This window comes from Phaenicophaeus curvirostris, chromosome 5, assembly GCF_032191515.1.
Source record: "Phaenicophaeus curvirostris isolate KB17595 chromosome 5, BPBGC_Pcur_1.0, whole genome shotgun sequence".
Taxonomy (NCBI): Eukaryota; Metazoa; Chordata; class Aves; order Cuculiformes; family Cuculidae; genus Phaenicophaeus; species Phaenicophaeus curvirostris.
Window position 1 is genome coordinate 13,135,736 of NC_091396.1, and position 17,487 is coordinate 13,153,222.

General features: G+C 41.1%; 1 protein-coding gene across 6 annotated transcripts in view; it reads left to right on the forward strand.

The window, feature by feature from the left end:
* The window catches only part of DENND2B (DENN domain containing 2B), a 181,182-nt gene that overhangs the window by 146,311 nt on the left and 17,384 nt on the right, over positions 1-17,487 (forward strand). For all 6 annotated transcript variants that reach the window (XM_069857608.1, XM_069857607.1, XM_069857605.1 and 3 more), the window contains 3 exons: positions 2,101-2,178; positions 6,061-6,201; positions 8,640-8,788. In XM_069857608.1, coding sequence (XP_069713709.1) covers positions 2,101-2,178; positions 6,061-6,201; positions 8,640-8,788 — 368 coding nt within the window. The remainder of the gene's footprint in view (positions 1-2,100; positions 2,179-6,060; positions 6,202-8,639; positions 8,789-17,487) is intronic.

Genomic DNA, 17,487 nt, shown 5'->3' on the forward strand with positions numbered 1-17,487 from the left:
TCTGAAATAACAGAAAAGGGTGTCCTATATGATGAATGCAAGGAGGGAAGAATCCCAGCTCTCAGGAACATGTAGCCTTTAAGATGTTTGAAAGCAATGGTATTTCATAAAGAAGAATCTTTGAGTAAGGGCTAAGAAGTTATTGTTTCTGGTCTTATAGATGACCCAGGAATGTGATGTTTTTACTGGCACTCAGTGAGACAGCTCTTGGTTGGGAGCTATCCAAGGGTCCTGGCATGGCTTCGGCATTCCTGCAGATTTGACACAATGATTTTAACCAAAATCCCACATGCTTGATATAATCACTCAGTGCCTTTCGAAAGGGTTTTATACCTAATATGGACAAAAAAGGCTCTGCTTTTTCAGAGATGTGACGTGTAGTGAGCAGGTTTGGATCCAGAAATAGACTCATCTGTATTCACTTAGCTGTGGTATTTTTTTGTGGTCTTTACTCTAACAGGCAGGCACCTGCTGACTGTCCAAGTCTAGATTGCAATATTCAGATTTAAAAAGTGCAGCAACCCCTCAGTTTCTCTTGATTGACATCTGCGTGGCATGAGAATGTCAAACACACTGTGGGGAAGTTAATCACTGTATTGGCAGAGTCTAATGATGAGGCAAAAATAAAAATATACTGGCCATCCATGTGGATACAGAGATGACCAGCCACTTTGGCTAAATGTAAAAGTGAGCAGAAGCTGATGGAAACAGTGACTGACCTCCTTTATCACAGAATTGTTATTAATGGAGATGACTCCATTGCTGCTGCATATCAATAACGTACGGCTGTGCAAAGAGGCTAAGTAATACTAGTTGATTCTTTTACAGCCACTTTTCTCTCCATGTGGCTCAAGCTAGATACAAGGAAGTAGGCAGCCTCACAGATTGTCTCAGACCCCGCTTACATCTTTTGGCTCCTAGGTTGCTGGGGTTTTCTAGCATACCTGCAGCCATTCTGTTCCATGATGGAGATAGCTCCTGGACAAGGCAGTGTCAGGACTTTTTGCATTGTATCTTGGGACCACATGTGACTGCATCTGAAGTCAACACACTGCCTTGTTAGAATAACAACCCCTAGGAAGTGTGTGCCTGCTGATCTGGTGAAAATCAGTTGCAACTACACAAAACTGGAATGCTCCATCACAGCTTATTAAAAATACAGTGGGAAGCTGCTGTGCATGGATGTCACTGCCATCTGCACACATTGTACGCATGCAGGTCACAGGCAGACCAGCTCTCTGCTCTGAGGGCCTTAGTGAGGATAGTTTTTCTAAAGTGCTCAGTATTGACCTAATTCTGCTGCTTTTCCAGTAGTTAAGCTGAATCCAGGAAGTGGTTGTACTCCTCTTTTGCACACAGAGCTGATGTGCCTTTCCCTGCAGTGATATAAGCAGGGCTGCAGAGTCCAGTGTGCTGAGGGAACACGCTTCAGTCATGCCAACTTAAACCATTTGCTTCTATAGCAAATATCTTCAATACGATGGCTATAGGGCACAGTCTTAATAGGTTAGTGGTTTCTTTTGGTGGTGGAAGGGAGGGAGTGTGCATCATTGATTCTTACTTGCCAGTGTTTAAGTTATTTAAGAGTTTCATGCTTATAATGCATTAATCTGTGGAAATTAATGATTTAGCTCATGCAGCTTGCCTTTGCTTAGGTCCATGAGCTTGCTTTCTGTAAGCTGAGCTCTCTTTGAACATCATGGGATGAGCGGGGAACTAAAGCCATTGTAACCTCCCTTTAGCATTGTAGTTCTCATCTCCCAGCACACGGCCCTGGGATGGCCCCCCTCCTCCTGCCACAGCAGGAACAATGATAGTCCAGGCATGAGTTACAGTCATAGTTAAATGTGCTTTTATGGCTGCAAGCTGGAGTGATGTTGGAATACTGCTGTGATTTACAAAGTGGATAAGCACTATTTATGCTTTTTAGTTTCCCGTCTTATGGAAGAAATATGATGCTTTTCCAAGAGTAGCTGTTTTGATGAAGAAATGGATAGTGAAAGATGTCACATGATGGCCAACTGTGTGATCAGAAAGAAGTGTATTTCCTTATGGCTCCAGAATAATATGTAATTTCAATCTCCTTTTTACTGTTATCAGCCAAGTGGAAAAGGCCCACGCCTACCTGAAGTTTATTGTGTCATCAGCCGGCTGGGATGCTTTGACTTATTTTCCAAGGTAAGAAGATTTTTTCTCCCCCAATATTGCTTTTTAATTTGATTGTTTACTGGGATGCATCTGCAGCGATGAACCAGACGAAGAATTTCTTCCTTTGATGAGAGATAACTGTATTTTACAGTTGCTGTTTTGGATATTCCATCCCTGTTATTGGGTTCATCAAAGAATGTCTTATTACTTCTGTGACTGAGGCAGAACTTGATTCAAAAAACATCTGGGTGTCTGTATGATCTGGCTGACTGAAGCTTTTTCCATTGTTTTCTAAAGCCGTTCTGTACTGAGCTGTAATTCTTGGCATTCACTGTTTGAATGATGGGCCAGTACCACTTTTATTCCAATACCCCATGGAATGATGAGGTTGAGAAAAAAAGATTATTTGATAAATGAATTCTATATGCTTAACTCCATTGACATGTTTTTTCTTATCGTAAGAGGTGAGGAAAGCATGGATTTTAATTGGCCTCCACATGAATGAATCCGAAGTTGCACTGTGTGCTGATCTGGTTTACCTAGCTAGTACATTTCCTGAAAGAAGTGTTTTGAGACGATAAGCAGGGCATTGCAGCTAAACAGAGGATTTGAATAGTCATAGAAGCCATTAACTGCCGGTCTGCTCTAAAGCCACAAGCATTCCTCTTTTGTAAGACTAAAGGTTATTAAAATTAACTATTAGTCACATTTCTGATTGATTAACATTGGAAATATCTGCCAGCTTAGGTCCTCCTAGTACTCTGAGAGTATGTCCTGCAAAATCCAGAGAGCATCTCAGAGTATTGTATAGGATTTGCTGGTGATCTACGGAGAACAATGATGGGACTAATATTCAAAGGCTGCCTTCCCCTTTTCCATTTCAATACAGTGTTCCTAAAAATGTTGATTTGCCAGAGATTTTTGCTTCAGATATGAGAGATCTTATGGAACTTACACAGATTTTTCTTCTTCATTTGTATAGGAATAAAGTTAAAAAAAACATGTAATAATTGAAGTTAATAAAAGTCATAGAATTTATATTGTTAACGTGATCTAATAATCATACAGAATGTTATCTTCAAAGCAGGTTTCAAGCTTTTCTGGATTAACAAAAGTCTTGTGTGAAGAAAAACAATTGGGTTACAATAGTTAATTGCAATTCTGCTTCATCTTTCACAAAGCTCTGAAATCAAGGGTTTATAACAATGTCTTCTAGATATAACATGTGTCTAAACACAGGTAGCGGTGAGCAAAATGGAATGCATTGTTCTGGGGGGACAGCACAGCTCACCAAACTTGTGGTATGGGTAGATGTCCTGAGGCTTTTTGTTCACTTTTACGTTTTTTATCTAATTTTAATAGTGCCCTGATTTTCAAATAAAAACTTTTAAGTATCCTCCTTGCAAGAAAGTATCACTGAAGCTGAGGTATAAAGTGAGACGAGGAAGGTCATTGCACCAAAATTTCAAGTAATCTGCTTTCCAGTTCAAGCTGTAACTTCCAAAAAGTGTCTGATCATCCAGCTAAAGTGAACCCAAAGTTGACAATGAATGTAATTTCACTTGCTTCAGCAGGGGCTATTCCCAGTCGCTGTGGCTGGCAAGCCCTGGCCACATGGGCCTCAAATTCTTGGTCTGTGCAGGAAGAAAGGCTCCCACTCAATTGCATATCAGGCCCTGAGTGGGGCTTTAACATGCCTGTGCTGTTTTTCAACTCCTGGGCTCGTGGAGGGGCTGGGTCACAAAAAGACCTCATTGCACTGGAGTCCGCCCGCAGCATCACTGTCCCACAAAGGGCTGCTCGCTTCCTGATGGTACCAGTGCCAGATTGGGAGCAGGGTGTTGGGCTGCTTGTGGGACTGACTCCGGTTCTCAGCTGGATATAGTGCAGCTATTCAGCACACACTCCAACCACAGCATTTGGAAAGATTTAGGGTGAAATAGCTGTTAAATGAAGGAGGAAGACTTTGAGCCTTAGCACCTCTGTTGGTTTAGAAGACAGATAAGATGTGGATGGAGACACAGGTTCTTGAAAAGCGAGATGGTCTCTTTTTCCAGCCTGCTGAGCGGGACTTGGCCTGTCCTAATCGATAAATCCAGTGAAAGAGAGAGAAACAATTATGATGGTGCACTTTGCTGAATTAGTCAAAACAAGGAACAGTTGTCTTTACAGAAAAATGTGAGTGATGAAGGACCATAAGATATTAAACCTTGGATATTATTTATCAGAAAAACAAAAGGAGTCCTTTGATTTATAATGTTAATCATCCTGTTTCTAATAGCCTGCATTATTTTCACGCTCCTCAAAGCCTTTTATGCTGACTTCTGTAATACCTACTGCTAAAACAGACTTGAGAAGCACAGATATCTTTACTGCAGACGGTTCTTTTGGTCATGGTTTCAACAGATGTTTTTGACCATTTTATCTCCTGAGATCACTGTTCAAATTTTATTTGGTTTAAATGCTCCTTTTTATTTGTGTTGTGAAGATTGTTGGGACAGGCGTATGACACACGCATGGCCCCCAACTCCAGCAATATAAAACAACAAATCGTGCCTGCAGAAAAGGACATAGGTGTTGAACACATTACAGCTGTGGGCTGGCTGTGTGCAGAAGCACTAAGGAACTTGTGGCAAAGCCTTCGTTTTTACTATTTCCTATTTGGGCAGCTTGTTTTGTTTGGCGAGGATAGTTTTTGAGCTGCAAATTACATCAAGAGTGAAATTCATATCTTCACTTATGGTTATCTGCCACTTCTGTGGACTGGAATGCAAGCTATGTATACAGGGTCAGCTTTTCTTTAGTTAAGTCTTTACTATGTTGCAAGGAGGAAGGGGAAAATATATACCAGTGAATGCCTGGACTGGCATTAGTGTCACTAGCTATCACTGTAGGTCACTCAATTCTGTTTAAGTATTTTTTAATGTTCTGTTTCAATGAAGAACTTCTCCAAGGAAACAAGGGAAAATGCCTGACTCAGACCCACTAACTCTTGCAGGGCCTTTTGCTCTTTAGTGGTGGTTAAAAGATCAACATTTCAGGTCAAACCTCTAACCGCTTTGAAGCTTGCTTTCTAGTCTTCTTTAGGTTTATCATCTATATGGTCTGTCTAATGTGGGAAAACTTAGCTATGATCTAATTTATGCTGGCCCATGTGACCAAAGAGAGAAGAAAAATAATAGTCCTCTCTATCTGTAAGAAGTTCCATCTGCTTACTTCAAAACTAGATTGCCTGCTCTGCATCATGTCAAACAGAAAATGACCTTAATGCAGGCACACAGTGTAAACAGCTGGGCACGTTTCATGAGGCTGCTCACAGCTGGCTCCAGCTCAGCTCAAACTGTGATGCGATTGCTGCCACGCTATGGTCAGGTCTCTTCCAGGAGTTTTTTCCTGGTGGAGCTTTGCTGGTATTATAGGGTGGCAAGGTTGCTTTCCCTGCTGGTCTGGCTTTTTCTTACCCTTTCAATTGAAATGGAAATGATGACCAGGGCAGAAGAAAGTGTTTCTCCTTAATACAAATGTCAGGATGTGCTAGGGAGATGTGATGCTGACCTGACCTGTGATCTTTCTCTCCTTTGGCTGGCCTGTTGTTCAGCCAATGTCCCAACAATATAGATAATTTTTGCCATGCTGAGCCTACTTTCTCCTTTATAGATTTGTTATTTCTTCCATGTCTCTGTGTTATCTGCATTCACAAACAGGCTCCGTTTTGTAACTCAAAAATGTATCATTTTTTGAGTACAATTGAATCCAATTACTTTAACGGTAATGAAGAAATGCACAGCAGAGGAGAATTAAGCCTAGATCTGCTATGTGGTTAGACATATGTGGGTAAAAAGATTCTTTAGAAGTGTATGTGGTGCTGATATATTCTGTCTCTTTCTCTCTTATGTCTTACTAATGGATCAGATCCTGGATGAGGTTGAAAGGAGAAGAGGAATATCTGCTGCCTTGGTTTATCCATTTATGAGGAGTTTGATGGAATCCCCTTTTCCTGCACCTGGAAAGACAATCAAAGTCAAAACCTTTCTGCCTGGAGCTGGAAACGAGGTAAAAACCAATCGCAAACATTAAAAGTCAAAGCCTCCCTCCTCACCATTCCAATATCAAACAGCAAAGGAAAAACAGGAGGAGACATACAGATATTGCAAGGCATGTGAGGTGGCACTCCCTCAAAATGAGCAGTGCAGGATCTGCACCAGTGTTGATATGCTAATACTTGTTCCCATTGATGATGATAAGCCAATTTATTGTTATGTATTTGTTATATTACATTTATTAATAAGTTGTGGTTTAAGAAAAAGACACATACATCACAAATATACTAGTATGCTTGGCCCAGTGTTGTTAACAGAGGTACAGTGGTGATGGGCTTTATCACAGCGATAACAAGTGAACACAAGTTTCCTAACTGTACCTGAACAGTTCAGCAGCTGGTTGTTGCTGCAAACTTCATTACAGCTGGTCCTGGCCTTGGTAGGACGAGTGACCAGCAGCAGTTAACTGTCTCTTTTTGGCAATAAATACCATTTAACTGGCCCTCAAAGTCTCTATTTGGAAAAGCATGTCATATAAAAGTTTTGGTATATGTGTGTACATGCATATAATGGATTTCACTTCCTTTTATTACTGACTCAAGAAACTAAAAGCCTGGCATAATACAACACAGGCCTTACTGGAATATGGCAATATTGGTGCCTTACCTTTTTGTAACTGGAAGCTTGCTTATCATTTGCTGTGTCAAATTCTGTCTCTGCATGTCCTTCTCTAAGTATACAGTAGCTCCAGTCAGATGGGCAAGCGTATAGGGGAAATAAATTTCTGCAGTTAGGAATGGAATTTGGCCCAGTTAGTGAAACAGGGAAAAAAAAATCCCCTCTAGGGTTATTTTACACTCCTGAGGGTTAGTTTTACAGTGCTGTTACTATTTTTACATTGAATCATATTTTCTACAAGTGTAGTGCCACTGACTTCAATTGAGTGAGCCTGTGGTGTCACTTGGTATGAAATGTAAAGGGTTTCTTATATAATTGACTTGCAAGACATGTTTAAATCTTGGGCATTTTCTTCTGGAGAAGCAAAGGAAAATTAAAAGTCTGATTCTTACAGCAATGGTAAGATCTGTTGATGCTTTTTGATGTGAATATATCTGGGAACCATGGATCTGCAGCTTCTCTATCCTCTGCTCAAGCTTCTGAACTCTCACAGATAAAAACATTGACATAAATCCAAACAAACAAACAACTCTCTTCTGGCTAAGCTCTAGTCTCTGTTATGCTAGTACAAACTTGTTATTTAAATGGAATGCACTGGCCTAATTAGGAACAGAATCTTGCCCTTCCATTGTGGCTCCTCTGGCCTAAACAAAGATGATGATTAATTGGGAAGTAGACTTTATATTTCTTTGTGATGAGCAGACTGAAGCAGAAGTCTTGCCAGGCAACAGAATCATCCATGGTATTTACAAAAGCTGCCGTAACTTGCATTGCATCCTACCCCGCAGCAAAATTATAGCATTGGAAGTTTTGCAGTAAAACCAGCTCCTCATGATTTGACACATAAACATTTAAGCTTGCAATCCTAATGCTCAAGAGTGAAAATGGGAACCTTTACTGGCCAACTTTCCCCCTTTCCCTTCTCTTTTCTGAAATTCCTCAGTAGTTCATCATTTGCTGTCTTGCACTTTGTATTTTTCTCCCTCTGTTGCTCTTTTCTTCATGTTATTTTTCCCTCTTCTTTTTTCTGTCCCCTGCCTTCAAGTTCCTCATCTGAGAATGTCAGTTGCAAAGTAACAGGAAGATATAATAAAGGAATCAAGCAAAAGGCATTTGAGAAAAAGAAGGAGAGGGCCTGAGGTCATGGATGGAGTGTGAAAATTAGACTTTAAAGGGATGTCACACACAAGTCACCATCTAAGACCTTGTCCTGACTTCCCAGTTAAGTATATATATGTACATATTTTTATGACAAAAAAGGTTTTAAATATTATCTACTGAATTACACATCACAGAAGAGTGAAAATGAAGTAAATTTGGTTTAAATTTTACCTGACCCTTAAGTTCAGTCTCTGACTTATATCTAGATGTGAATTTGAATCACTACCCAAGTTTATAACCCAATTTACCTTGTCTTTGTGGCCTTTTTGAACCCAGTAAACTTCCGGCTCTGTTGTTTCCAGTTTATTACTTGCTTCATACTACTGACTCATCCAAGCTTTACATCTCTGACATGGTCTTTATAAGGCAGATTTAATCTGCACTGCTGTATTCTGGGAAGAAGGGTGACTTGATAGTGAATTGTGTAGTACACCATTTCTCTGGAGTGCTGTGCCTTCAGCCTCAGGTTACAAAAGAGCATGGGGGTCACTCTGTGTCCCCTCAACAGGCGAGCATGGAGTGGTGCTGGAGGGCCTGGGCTGGGGTGCTGGGTGTCCCTGGTGCTGTGAGCCCTGGCCAGTCACACTGACTCATGTTTGTTGGTGTGTTCAGGTCATTGAGCTGCGGCGACCGATGGACTCACGTCTGGAACATGTGGATTTCGAATGCCTTTTCAAGTGCCTCAGCATTCGTCAGATCATCAGGATCTTTGCTTCTCTCCTGTTGGAGCGGCGTGTGATTTTTGTAGCAGATAAGCTCAGGTAAATGGTAAAGGGATGTGAACCACATGTTGTTCAGGTCAGTACTCTCTCCCGATACAAAAAGCTTTATGAAATATCCAGAATGGTTGTCAGATTATGAGGGTCTTCTCACTGCAGGATTTAAATGTTTTTTGCATCAGTGGAAGTTATTTATGTCAGGTGGGACACATCAGCTAGCTGTCACTAGCTACAAGCGACTTCTGTCTTATTCCCTGTCTGTAAAATGAGAATACCAGTATGCACCTACTTCATAGTCAGCAAGTGTTTGCATAGTGTTTTGAAGCAAGATAACCCCAGCAATATTTCATTTCAGGTTTTGGAACAGAGTACAACAGTAGGAGAGATCGTCAGAGAGGTGCTTCACATTGGGGACATGCAGTGCAGACAGGCAATGCAGAGGGCTGCTGAGAGGTCACCTGGTTTGCCCCATACAGTTTGTAGTGAGGCTAGGTTTCAAATCCTGCGTTACCAAACCCTCCAGTGTGAGTGTTAAGAATGCTATTATGGTCCATCCCCACTAGTTATGATATTATTTCTGGTGCTTACCTGATCTTAAAATGTTTCTTACCAAAGCTCCATCTTGGGCTTCTTGCTACGCAGTTCCAACGTACCTCTTACTTCTCTGCCCTTTGATTGAAGTCTCCCCTCCTTGGCTCCTCTGAGGTATGAACTTACCCCAGGGCGTAAGGAGTGAGAGTGACAGATCACAACTCCACATGGCCTTTACCAGTGAAATGGGAGTTCTGTGTATGCTGTACTCCTGCCCCACAGTAAAGAATCATCCCTTTTTAGATGCTGTGTAATCAGTATAGGAAAGTGTGGACATTGTAAAGAAGACATTCTTAGCTGTGGCATGATAAATAATAAAAGATGGCAAATAAAAATATAGACCATAAATTATTAGACTCAGGAACGTCTAGCTTCTTTTAAAAGGACACAAAAGACTGTATGGGTGGCTAAAACCACAGATGGATCTAACCAAACAAACTCTGTTAAACACTTTATCAGCCCTGACCTTCCCTGAATGACCGCCAGAAATAATAGCTGCACTTAGTGGCTGCCGGTATATATAGTAGCAAAAAATACTTTGCATAGTAAAAGATTTACAACCTTTAGGAGAGAATTCCTTAAAGCTGCAGACCCTTCTCAGGTTATAAAGTTACTTCCTTAGTAGTCGTCTTTGTTGTCTAGAATAAGGACTTTTTATTGCATCCCTTCCCTTGTTGGTAACCCTTAGTTTGAATGACCATTTGGAGTGACTTAACTTCACATAAACTGGTGAGAATTGCGTAGCTAGACCAGGGTTTCTGCAGTACTTTAGTAAATGTGAGTCATGCCATGAATATTGGGGCAGGTGAATTTTGAAAATACTGCTGGTGTGTTCCTTCTGACTCTTTTTCTACACCATGCTTAATTACATCATTCTGCTTGTTTCTATTTTACTATTTAGCAGAATTAGTGGCACCCACAAGTCTGACTAAATCAGAATGACACAGGTCTGCGTTCCTTCAAATGGCACACTGATAAGAGTGGAAAGTCATGAAACGGGTACAGAAAAAATGAAGGCTGTGCTGTTGCCAACTGTTCTTCTGTTGTTCCTAGTCACTCTTTTGTAATGGTGTCCTGGTTTGGCAAAGTACCCCGAGCCTCAATCTGTGGACCGTGGGCACAGTACTGCAGTGATGGCATCCTGCAGAACATCCTTAGCTGTGAGCGCTGGAACAAAAGGCAGCCGTTTCTTGGAGCATTTCTCTGGGGCAGCTGGCCTAGCCAATGTCATATAATGCTTCTGGGCACTGTTCAGAGAAAGGAAGCAACAATTAAACCTATTTTGACAGGGTTAAGTCAGCGTGGCTTGGGAAACAGTCATGTTGCTGATGTTGAGGGTTCATGGTAACCCAGATCTTCATCAGGCAACCAGGTTTTTATACACATTGCAAGCCTGACTGAAAGCTAACAGCTCAGGCTTACCCATGCAATTACCTTTCTTCTGATAGCTGCCTATCTACAGGCCCCAGAGCAGAGGATAATGGATAATCCTGCTTGCAGCAAAATGCTGCTGCTCTCTCTTTCGACACACAGGTATAGAGCACCAGGACCAACAGGAAACAGAAATAACAATGAACTTTTTCTGTAAACACATATCCAAACATTGCACTCTCCAGGAAAAACTGTTCTCTAGCAAATTGTGGTTTCTGTTGTGAGTGTGAGCTGTCAGGTTAAGGGCCATTAGCTGGTACTTTGAGAAAGAAGGGGAGTCAGATGGATCCAAGAAGCTTATGAGGCTTTGTGGTTGCTCCTCTAAGAAGGAACAGAACCTTTCCTACAAAAATGTTTTTATTTCTATACTTTATTATGGCTATATGTACCCTTTATTATATGCGTGTACTTTGTTTTGTTTAAAAAGAATATGACAAAAATCTGATGTGGTATATAAGGCTCTGGATTAAGACTTCAGAATCCTGAGTTCTCCTTCTGAACTCTCTGACCTGCTGTGTGACACATGCTGGAAACATAGCTCCTCTTTCTTATCTTTTGTCTGGTCTGTCTGGGATTGTAAATGCTCCAGGACAGAAACTGCTTCTTGTTCTGTGCCTGCACACAGCTCTACAGTGTGACCCTCTCAGCATGGGGATCTAGGGGGTACTGTAAAATAGAAGCTAATAATGAGTCCTTTGACAAAGGCCTAGAGAAAGTGACAGTGGATTTAAATTCAATACTTACTGAAGTTTTCATGGTTTAAATGGGGATGAAGTCTAAAATGAAACACTCTGACTTTGAGCTAATAACTGTCTGTCTTGGAACCTTTGCCTTGTCTGATGTGAATTTTGTTTATGGGCATCATGGCTGAGACCAAAGGATTTTACCAGTAATGTGGAAAAAAAGAAGTTAAATATCTTACAGGTCCAGTCTGTGGGCCCAAAGAATGGGAGCAGGAAATTAAAAAGATTTTACAAGGTTTTGATTTCTGCATGTACCCAAAAAATAGCTTAGAAATAAATGGTGTTGAGGTTTAGGCTTCAAACAATGTGATGCAATGGGCTTTTGTAGCTGCCTTTTTAACAGGTCTCCAAGCAATAAATGATTTCACACTTTATACAAGTTTGGGAAAGCCATGCCTAGTGAAGTGAGATTAATACAATAAATTGCTATTTATGGTTCTTAATAGTGCCCAGAATGTGGAAATTTATAGTCATTGATCTTTACACAGAAGAGTTAGTTGGTTTTTTTCAACACAGAAAGTGATGCTACAAACAATGAGGAAACAATAATAAGGTTTTGAATGACAGGACTGTGAGGTTGCTTTCGCTAGTTATGTGCAATTAGGCTGTTTGGTTTTTTCCCCAAAAAGTTGCTTATATAATTTCTCTGCTTGAAATTGGGTAAATAAATCCCTGTGGCTATTTGTTTGCCTTTAAAAGTGAATTTGAATCTGCCAGTGACCTTTCAGTACTTTGTGTTCCATGCGTAGTCAAGAATAAAATGGAGAAATAAAGATAACAATATGAAACTTGGAATAATAGTAATAATAATAATACCACCAACAACAACTGATGAAGAAGTAACTTAAAGCTTCCATTCCTTAAACATCTGATGAAAGTATGACTGAAGTGCTATGTCTAATCTCAGTTCAATCCCTGTCCCAGCTGGGATCCTCTGCTTGTGTTCCTGACGTTCTGCTTGCTCACCCCAACTCTGAAACAATCCCACAACTCCTCCAGCTGCAAAGGGAGAACTGCTCTAGGACAGTTTAAAAAGTTAGGCAGCAGAAGAAAAATCAGTGGGTTCTAGGGCTCGGGGAACATTAGTGTTGCTGCAGAAACAAAGGTAGTAATAGAAAATAGATAGAAAGCAAGCACTGGAAGAAGAATATTTCTGTGCCTGTTTTAGTTTTATTCTGGGGAAACAAATTTGTTGACGTGTTTGCTGAGGAGCTGATGTATCCATGCTTGTGAGAACAACCTTTTTGCCTTTTCCCTGAATGTTTGAAGGGAAAGGAAGGCATTGGACATCTCAATGTCCCTTTGTTATAACCCCAGTTATTATAAATAGAAAACATTCTTGCTGTAATCCACTATATTGTGAAGGACTCTCAGAATATTTTGCTTACATTTCACATGCAGGTCCAGTCCAATGCCAGCTGAAGTCAGCAAAAGTGTTTGGATGGGGCTTGTCTTTTGCAATGGATCTAAATCCAAGAACATTCCTTTCAGTGGCCTTTCTGAAGCTTTAGGAGCTGTGAAAGGCTTCTATAGAGTCCTTGCTCTTGTAAAAGGCAAATTAACTTCTCATTGTTGTGAATTCTGTTTTCATGAGAGGTATTTCAACTACTTCTCAGTGAAGCAGGAGCATGGGCCGCAAGGAAAAAAAACTCTGTTTGACAGCAATGGGTTTTATGTTCCTGAACCATACAGGTGAACTTGGAAATGTACAGGTGACAGTGAGCTAGGCATTTCTCTAAGTGGCAGTGCTAGCTCACCAAGGCCCCCTTCTTACTCTCCGTGTTTACTTCTGCCCTGTGCCATACTCTTCCCCACCCAGGAGGCTGTGCTGGCCCAGCTGCACTAGGAGTAAGTTGTTTGCAGAGTTTCTCCAAACCAGGTGGGCTGCATGGGCAGGTGACACAAGGAGCTTCTGTGCTGGGAGAGGGGCAGAGCAGGGGGCTGAGTCTGGGAGTGGGCCAGAAACATTGGGATGGGTGCACTTCAAGGTGGTGCTGCCCCTGAAAGGGGTCTATCATGCACCATCCTTAGGTGTGAGCTAGCTGAACTTACATTCATGAGATAATTTAAATCTGTGAATAAACCCACCAGCTTTTACCTATGTGCAAAGGAGATCCATAGGAATAAAGCTGAGGAAATGGTGAATGACAGAAGACTTCAGTGCTGCTAAGGCTCCTGCACATCGGTGTTGTCCTCCCTTGAGGATGGCCACAGATGACTTTGTCTTCCCCAGGAGAGCTTTTTTCCCCTCCATATTTCTCTGCCCCTTTGCCAGCACACCCACCCCCTGGCCCAACCCTGACTAGCCACTCTGTCACCTGGTGTGCTCCAGCCCCATTAAACCTTCCTCTGCAGCACTCACCCCATGAAGTCAAGAAGTGCTGCTACATGCAGTAGCCAGGCACCTGTGAGTTGGGAATGCTTTATCCTGTTCAAGGACAAAAACCTCCCTGCCTCTCCCCAAAGTATTTTGGACTGCCAGGAGGAATCTGCCTTCCAGCACAAGTGTAGAAAGTCCAGTCGAATCCCAGACCCGACCAAAGGTTATGGGCTCCAGACAGAAACACTAATATAGGACAGAAGCATAAATATGTAAATACTGGAGGAAGTCATCCCGCAGGCATGTCTCTTGTTAACTTTGTGGAGCAAAAGGGGAGCAGAATGTACTTGTATACAAAAGCAAGGGCTTTCAGAACAAACAACAGCATCTCCCTAATCCCACAGACAGAGATGGTTTAGGGCAGTCTGTGTTACACCCGGGATGTTTGGGGAGTGTTGATGCTTGTCCTCATATTTGAATCTGTTGGTTTGGGAGTCCTGAGGCTAAGCTAGAAAGCAGCACAGCTAGCAGCTGAGATGCAGCCTGGTCTCAGTCTCTCAGTACCTACCTGGAAAAACAGTATTAGGGATTCTTTAATCCAGCAGACAAAATAATAGCATGGTCTTGCAGCTCAGGTTAAAATATGCAAATTTAAATAGATGATAGGTCGCAACATTTTAGTAGTAGGAGTAAACAGTTAATCTTCAGTTCTGTAGCAAGATCAAGTGGAAAAGCAAGAATAGCTAAACTTTAGGGCAGATCACTAAACTGAAAGCTCATTCCCTCTTTCCTTATTGTTGATTTTTTATTAATAAAGTAATCATTACAAACCAGTCACAGCAGTGACTGGCCTGACCAGCCTCACCTGCTGCCTACTCCTTTCCAGTAGTCTGCTATATTGTAAAAATGGTAAAATCTGCCAGCTTGCAGGTTAAAAGGTAAAAACATGTCTGCTAGGACACAGAGAGAAAGCGTACTCAGTAAACTGACAGTGAGCTTTGACCAGTAATAAAGATTTCCTTTACTTTCCCTGTCACAAAAACCTCCACCAGAAAAAAAGATGAGATAAATTTGACAGCAAACACATGCCAAAACCAGCTTGTAAGGGAAATTTACTGTTGCCAGTCTCTAACCGTACCATTTTTGAGCACAGGCTACAGGAGACTCAACTATGTCTTCTTCGGTCACATCTGGCACAGCTCTATATTGGAGACGTTCATTTCTTTGTCTCAGGGAAAACTTTTTTAGTCATCAGCACTGAAGAGGGTGAAATTTAGAGATGCAAGCCACTATACCTGTGGCATATGTAGTAGCTCCCATATCTTTATTTCTAACCCTAGGAGAAATGTGAATGGCTGACAGATCTTCTGGGGTATTTTAATCCAAAGATCTTGAAGTGATTTCTTAAGACTATCAGGATTATTGTACTTGTCTGATCTGACGTGCTGAACACATGCTAGAGAATTTCTTCCACTAATTCCTGCAATGGAAAGAATGAGCAGTCATGTAATTATCCAATATATAATCATGCCCAGTAGGCAGAATTTATTCTACAGCAATAACATCCATTTCTTATCTAAGTAACCAGAGAGTTTCCATGTCTTCCAGTGAGAGCCAGATCAGTGCCCCCTGAGGAGTAATTTAGAACCTGTAGACCACCCCTGCTTTAGCTGAGGGAAAACAACATGCAGCTCCTTTCATCTTTTATAAAAAAAAGGTCTGGAGTCTGTCTGAGTCTCTTCTACCTACTCTGCTTTTCCTTTTATGAGATTTTGATTTTTCTCAGTCTGCTTGCACTATGAAGCAGCAGTACAAACATATATATATATAGACATACATACAAAAAACCTTAAACCTCCTGTGGAGTGTGTGATTATTTGGCTTAACACAGCTAAACTTTCTTGGTACTCTGCTTCTTTCTTTCTGACTGAATACAGCAGACATCTCTGAGGTGGATGTTTGTATTTGTCCCAGTCCTGCAAGATGCTGAACATTTGGTTTTACAGTCTGAATGCTAGAATTGAATGTATTCAATGTGATGTGGAATTGGTAGCTTAAGGTAACCAGCAGAGCTGTCTCTCAAGCTTTCTGAGAGATAAATTTTGCACTTGACTCCACCCCCCCCCAAGAGATATTTATATTTTGTACCACTAGGATGACAATTCTGTGGCATTCAGATTCTGTGGTGGCTGATGCCAACAGAGGAGCTGTGCGTAGACAGGTTGGAAAATTTGTGTGAGGCAGAAGAGAAAGCCCAAAAAAACAAAATTAACTTTTTAAGTCTCTGGCTTGTTTAAGATTCTGCAGTCCCAGAGAAAAGCAATATAATAATGATATTTTAATATGCAATAAACTTTGATGGCATTTTTAATATGCCATATCACAAAACGAGTAGAGCTTTTATGATTTTCCTTTTCCTACTTTTCTCCTGCCCTCCTTTCCAGTGGTATTCATATCACTTCAGGCTTTGGCCAAAATTCTACGGTAGGAAAACATCATCTTTTTCCACTTACGATTTCCGCAATAAAATTATCCCTCCCCTTTTCCTTTGAAAGGGTATTGGATAAGAAGACGATAATGTTGTTTGGCAATTCTCTTCTGGATTGCTCATTAGTGCAATAACCACATGTCAATAAGTTGCCACATTTTCCCAACTCAGCCTCTAGCTCGCAGCAAGGGAACTTAGACAGATTCCCTCTTTTTGGCTTTTGAATGAGTAAGATTAGGGAGAGGGAATTGTTCTTCTCTTCCTTTTTTACTACCTAGAAAAATTCTTCATCCTACTCTACAGCTGTCATATACTATTAATAGTACTATTACCTGTGAAGCTGAAACCACCAGGGTGAACATTAACAAGGATTGGTGGGAATGAAAGCCTCAGTGTGGAAAGAAGCAGTTAACCCTCCTTGGGGCACCAGGGCCAGAACCACTTTTGTTATGGATTTATACTAAGAAACTGTCCTGCAGGAAGGGACTGGGTAACTCTGTGGGCACAAAAGATAACTTTCCACTTTGAAATGTTGTGTTTTTTTTCTTGTAATCACCTGATGAAGCTTGGGCAGGTAGCTGATGTGTCAAGGCAATGACTTTTTTTGCCAGAAGTCTTATTTTCTTGAGCTTTGTGGAAAGTATGGTTGAATGCCAGTTGCTTAAAAAGCCAAATCCTCATTCTGAAGGGCACTTTGCATGTCTCTCTCTCTGCAGGGACTTTTGCGTACTACTCTTCTCATGCAGAAGTATTACAGGAGAAAAAATAACGTCTTCATTAAAATCACATTCCCCTTTAATCAACTTTTCTCTGCTTTCTTTCAAGTTAAGTACTTCATAGCTGTTCTCCAAGAGAGAAATCTCCTGACAGTGCATTCTGTGGTCTGCAGCTCTCAGTTACATATGATGCAACCTTGATTTGTGCCATGAGCCAGGGTTGTGATCTGTAGGTTATCTGTGGGACTTCAGACTGTCAGAGAGGTGTTCCAGGCAGGTGGAAGCTGAGTTCTGGAAATGCAGCTCTTAATGAAGTAAAATAATTTACTAATTCATGTAAAGTGATGATAACTTTTGGAAATTTTGCGTAAAATATCTGTCTTCCAATATTTGGATGAAAAACAGAAAGAAAACTTCCTGTATAATCAAAATCAACCCTGCACTTACTTCTT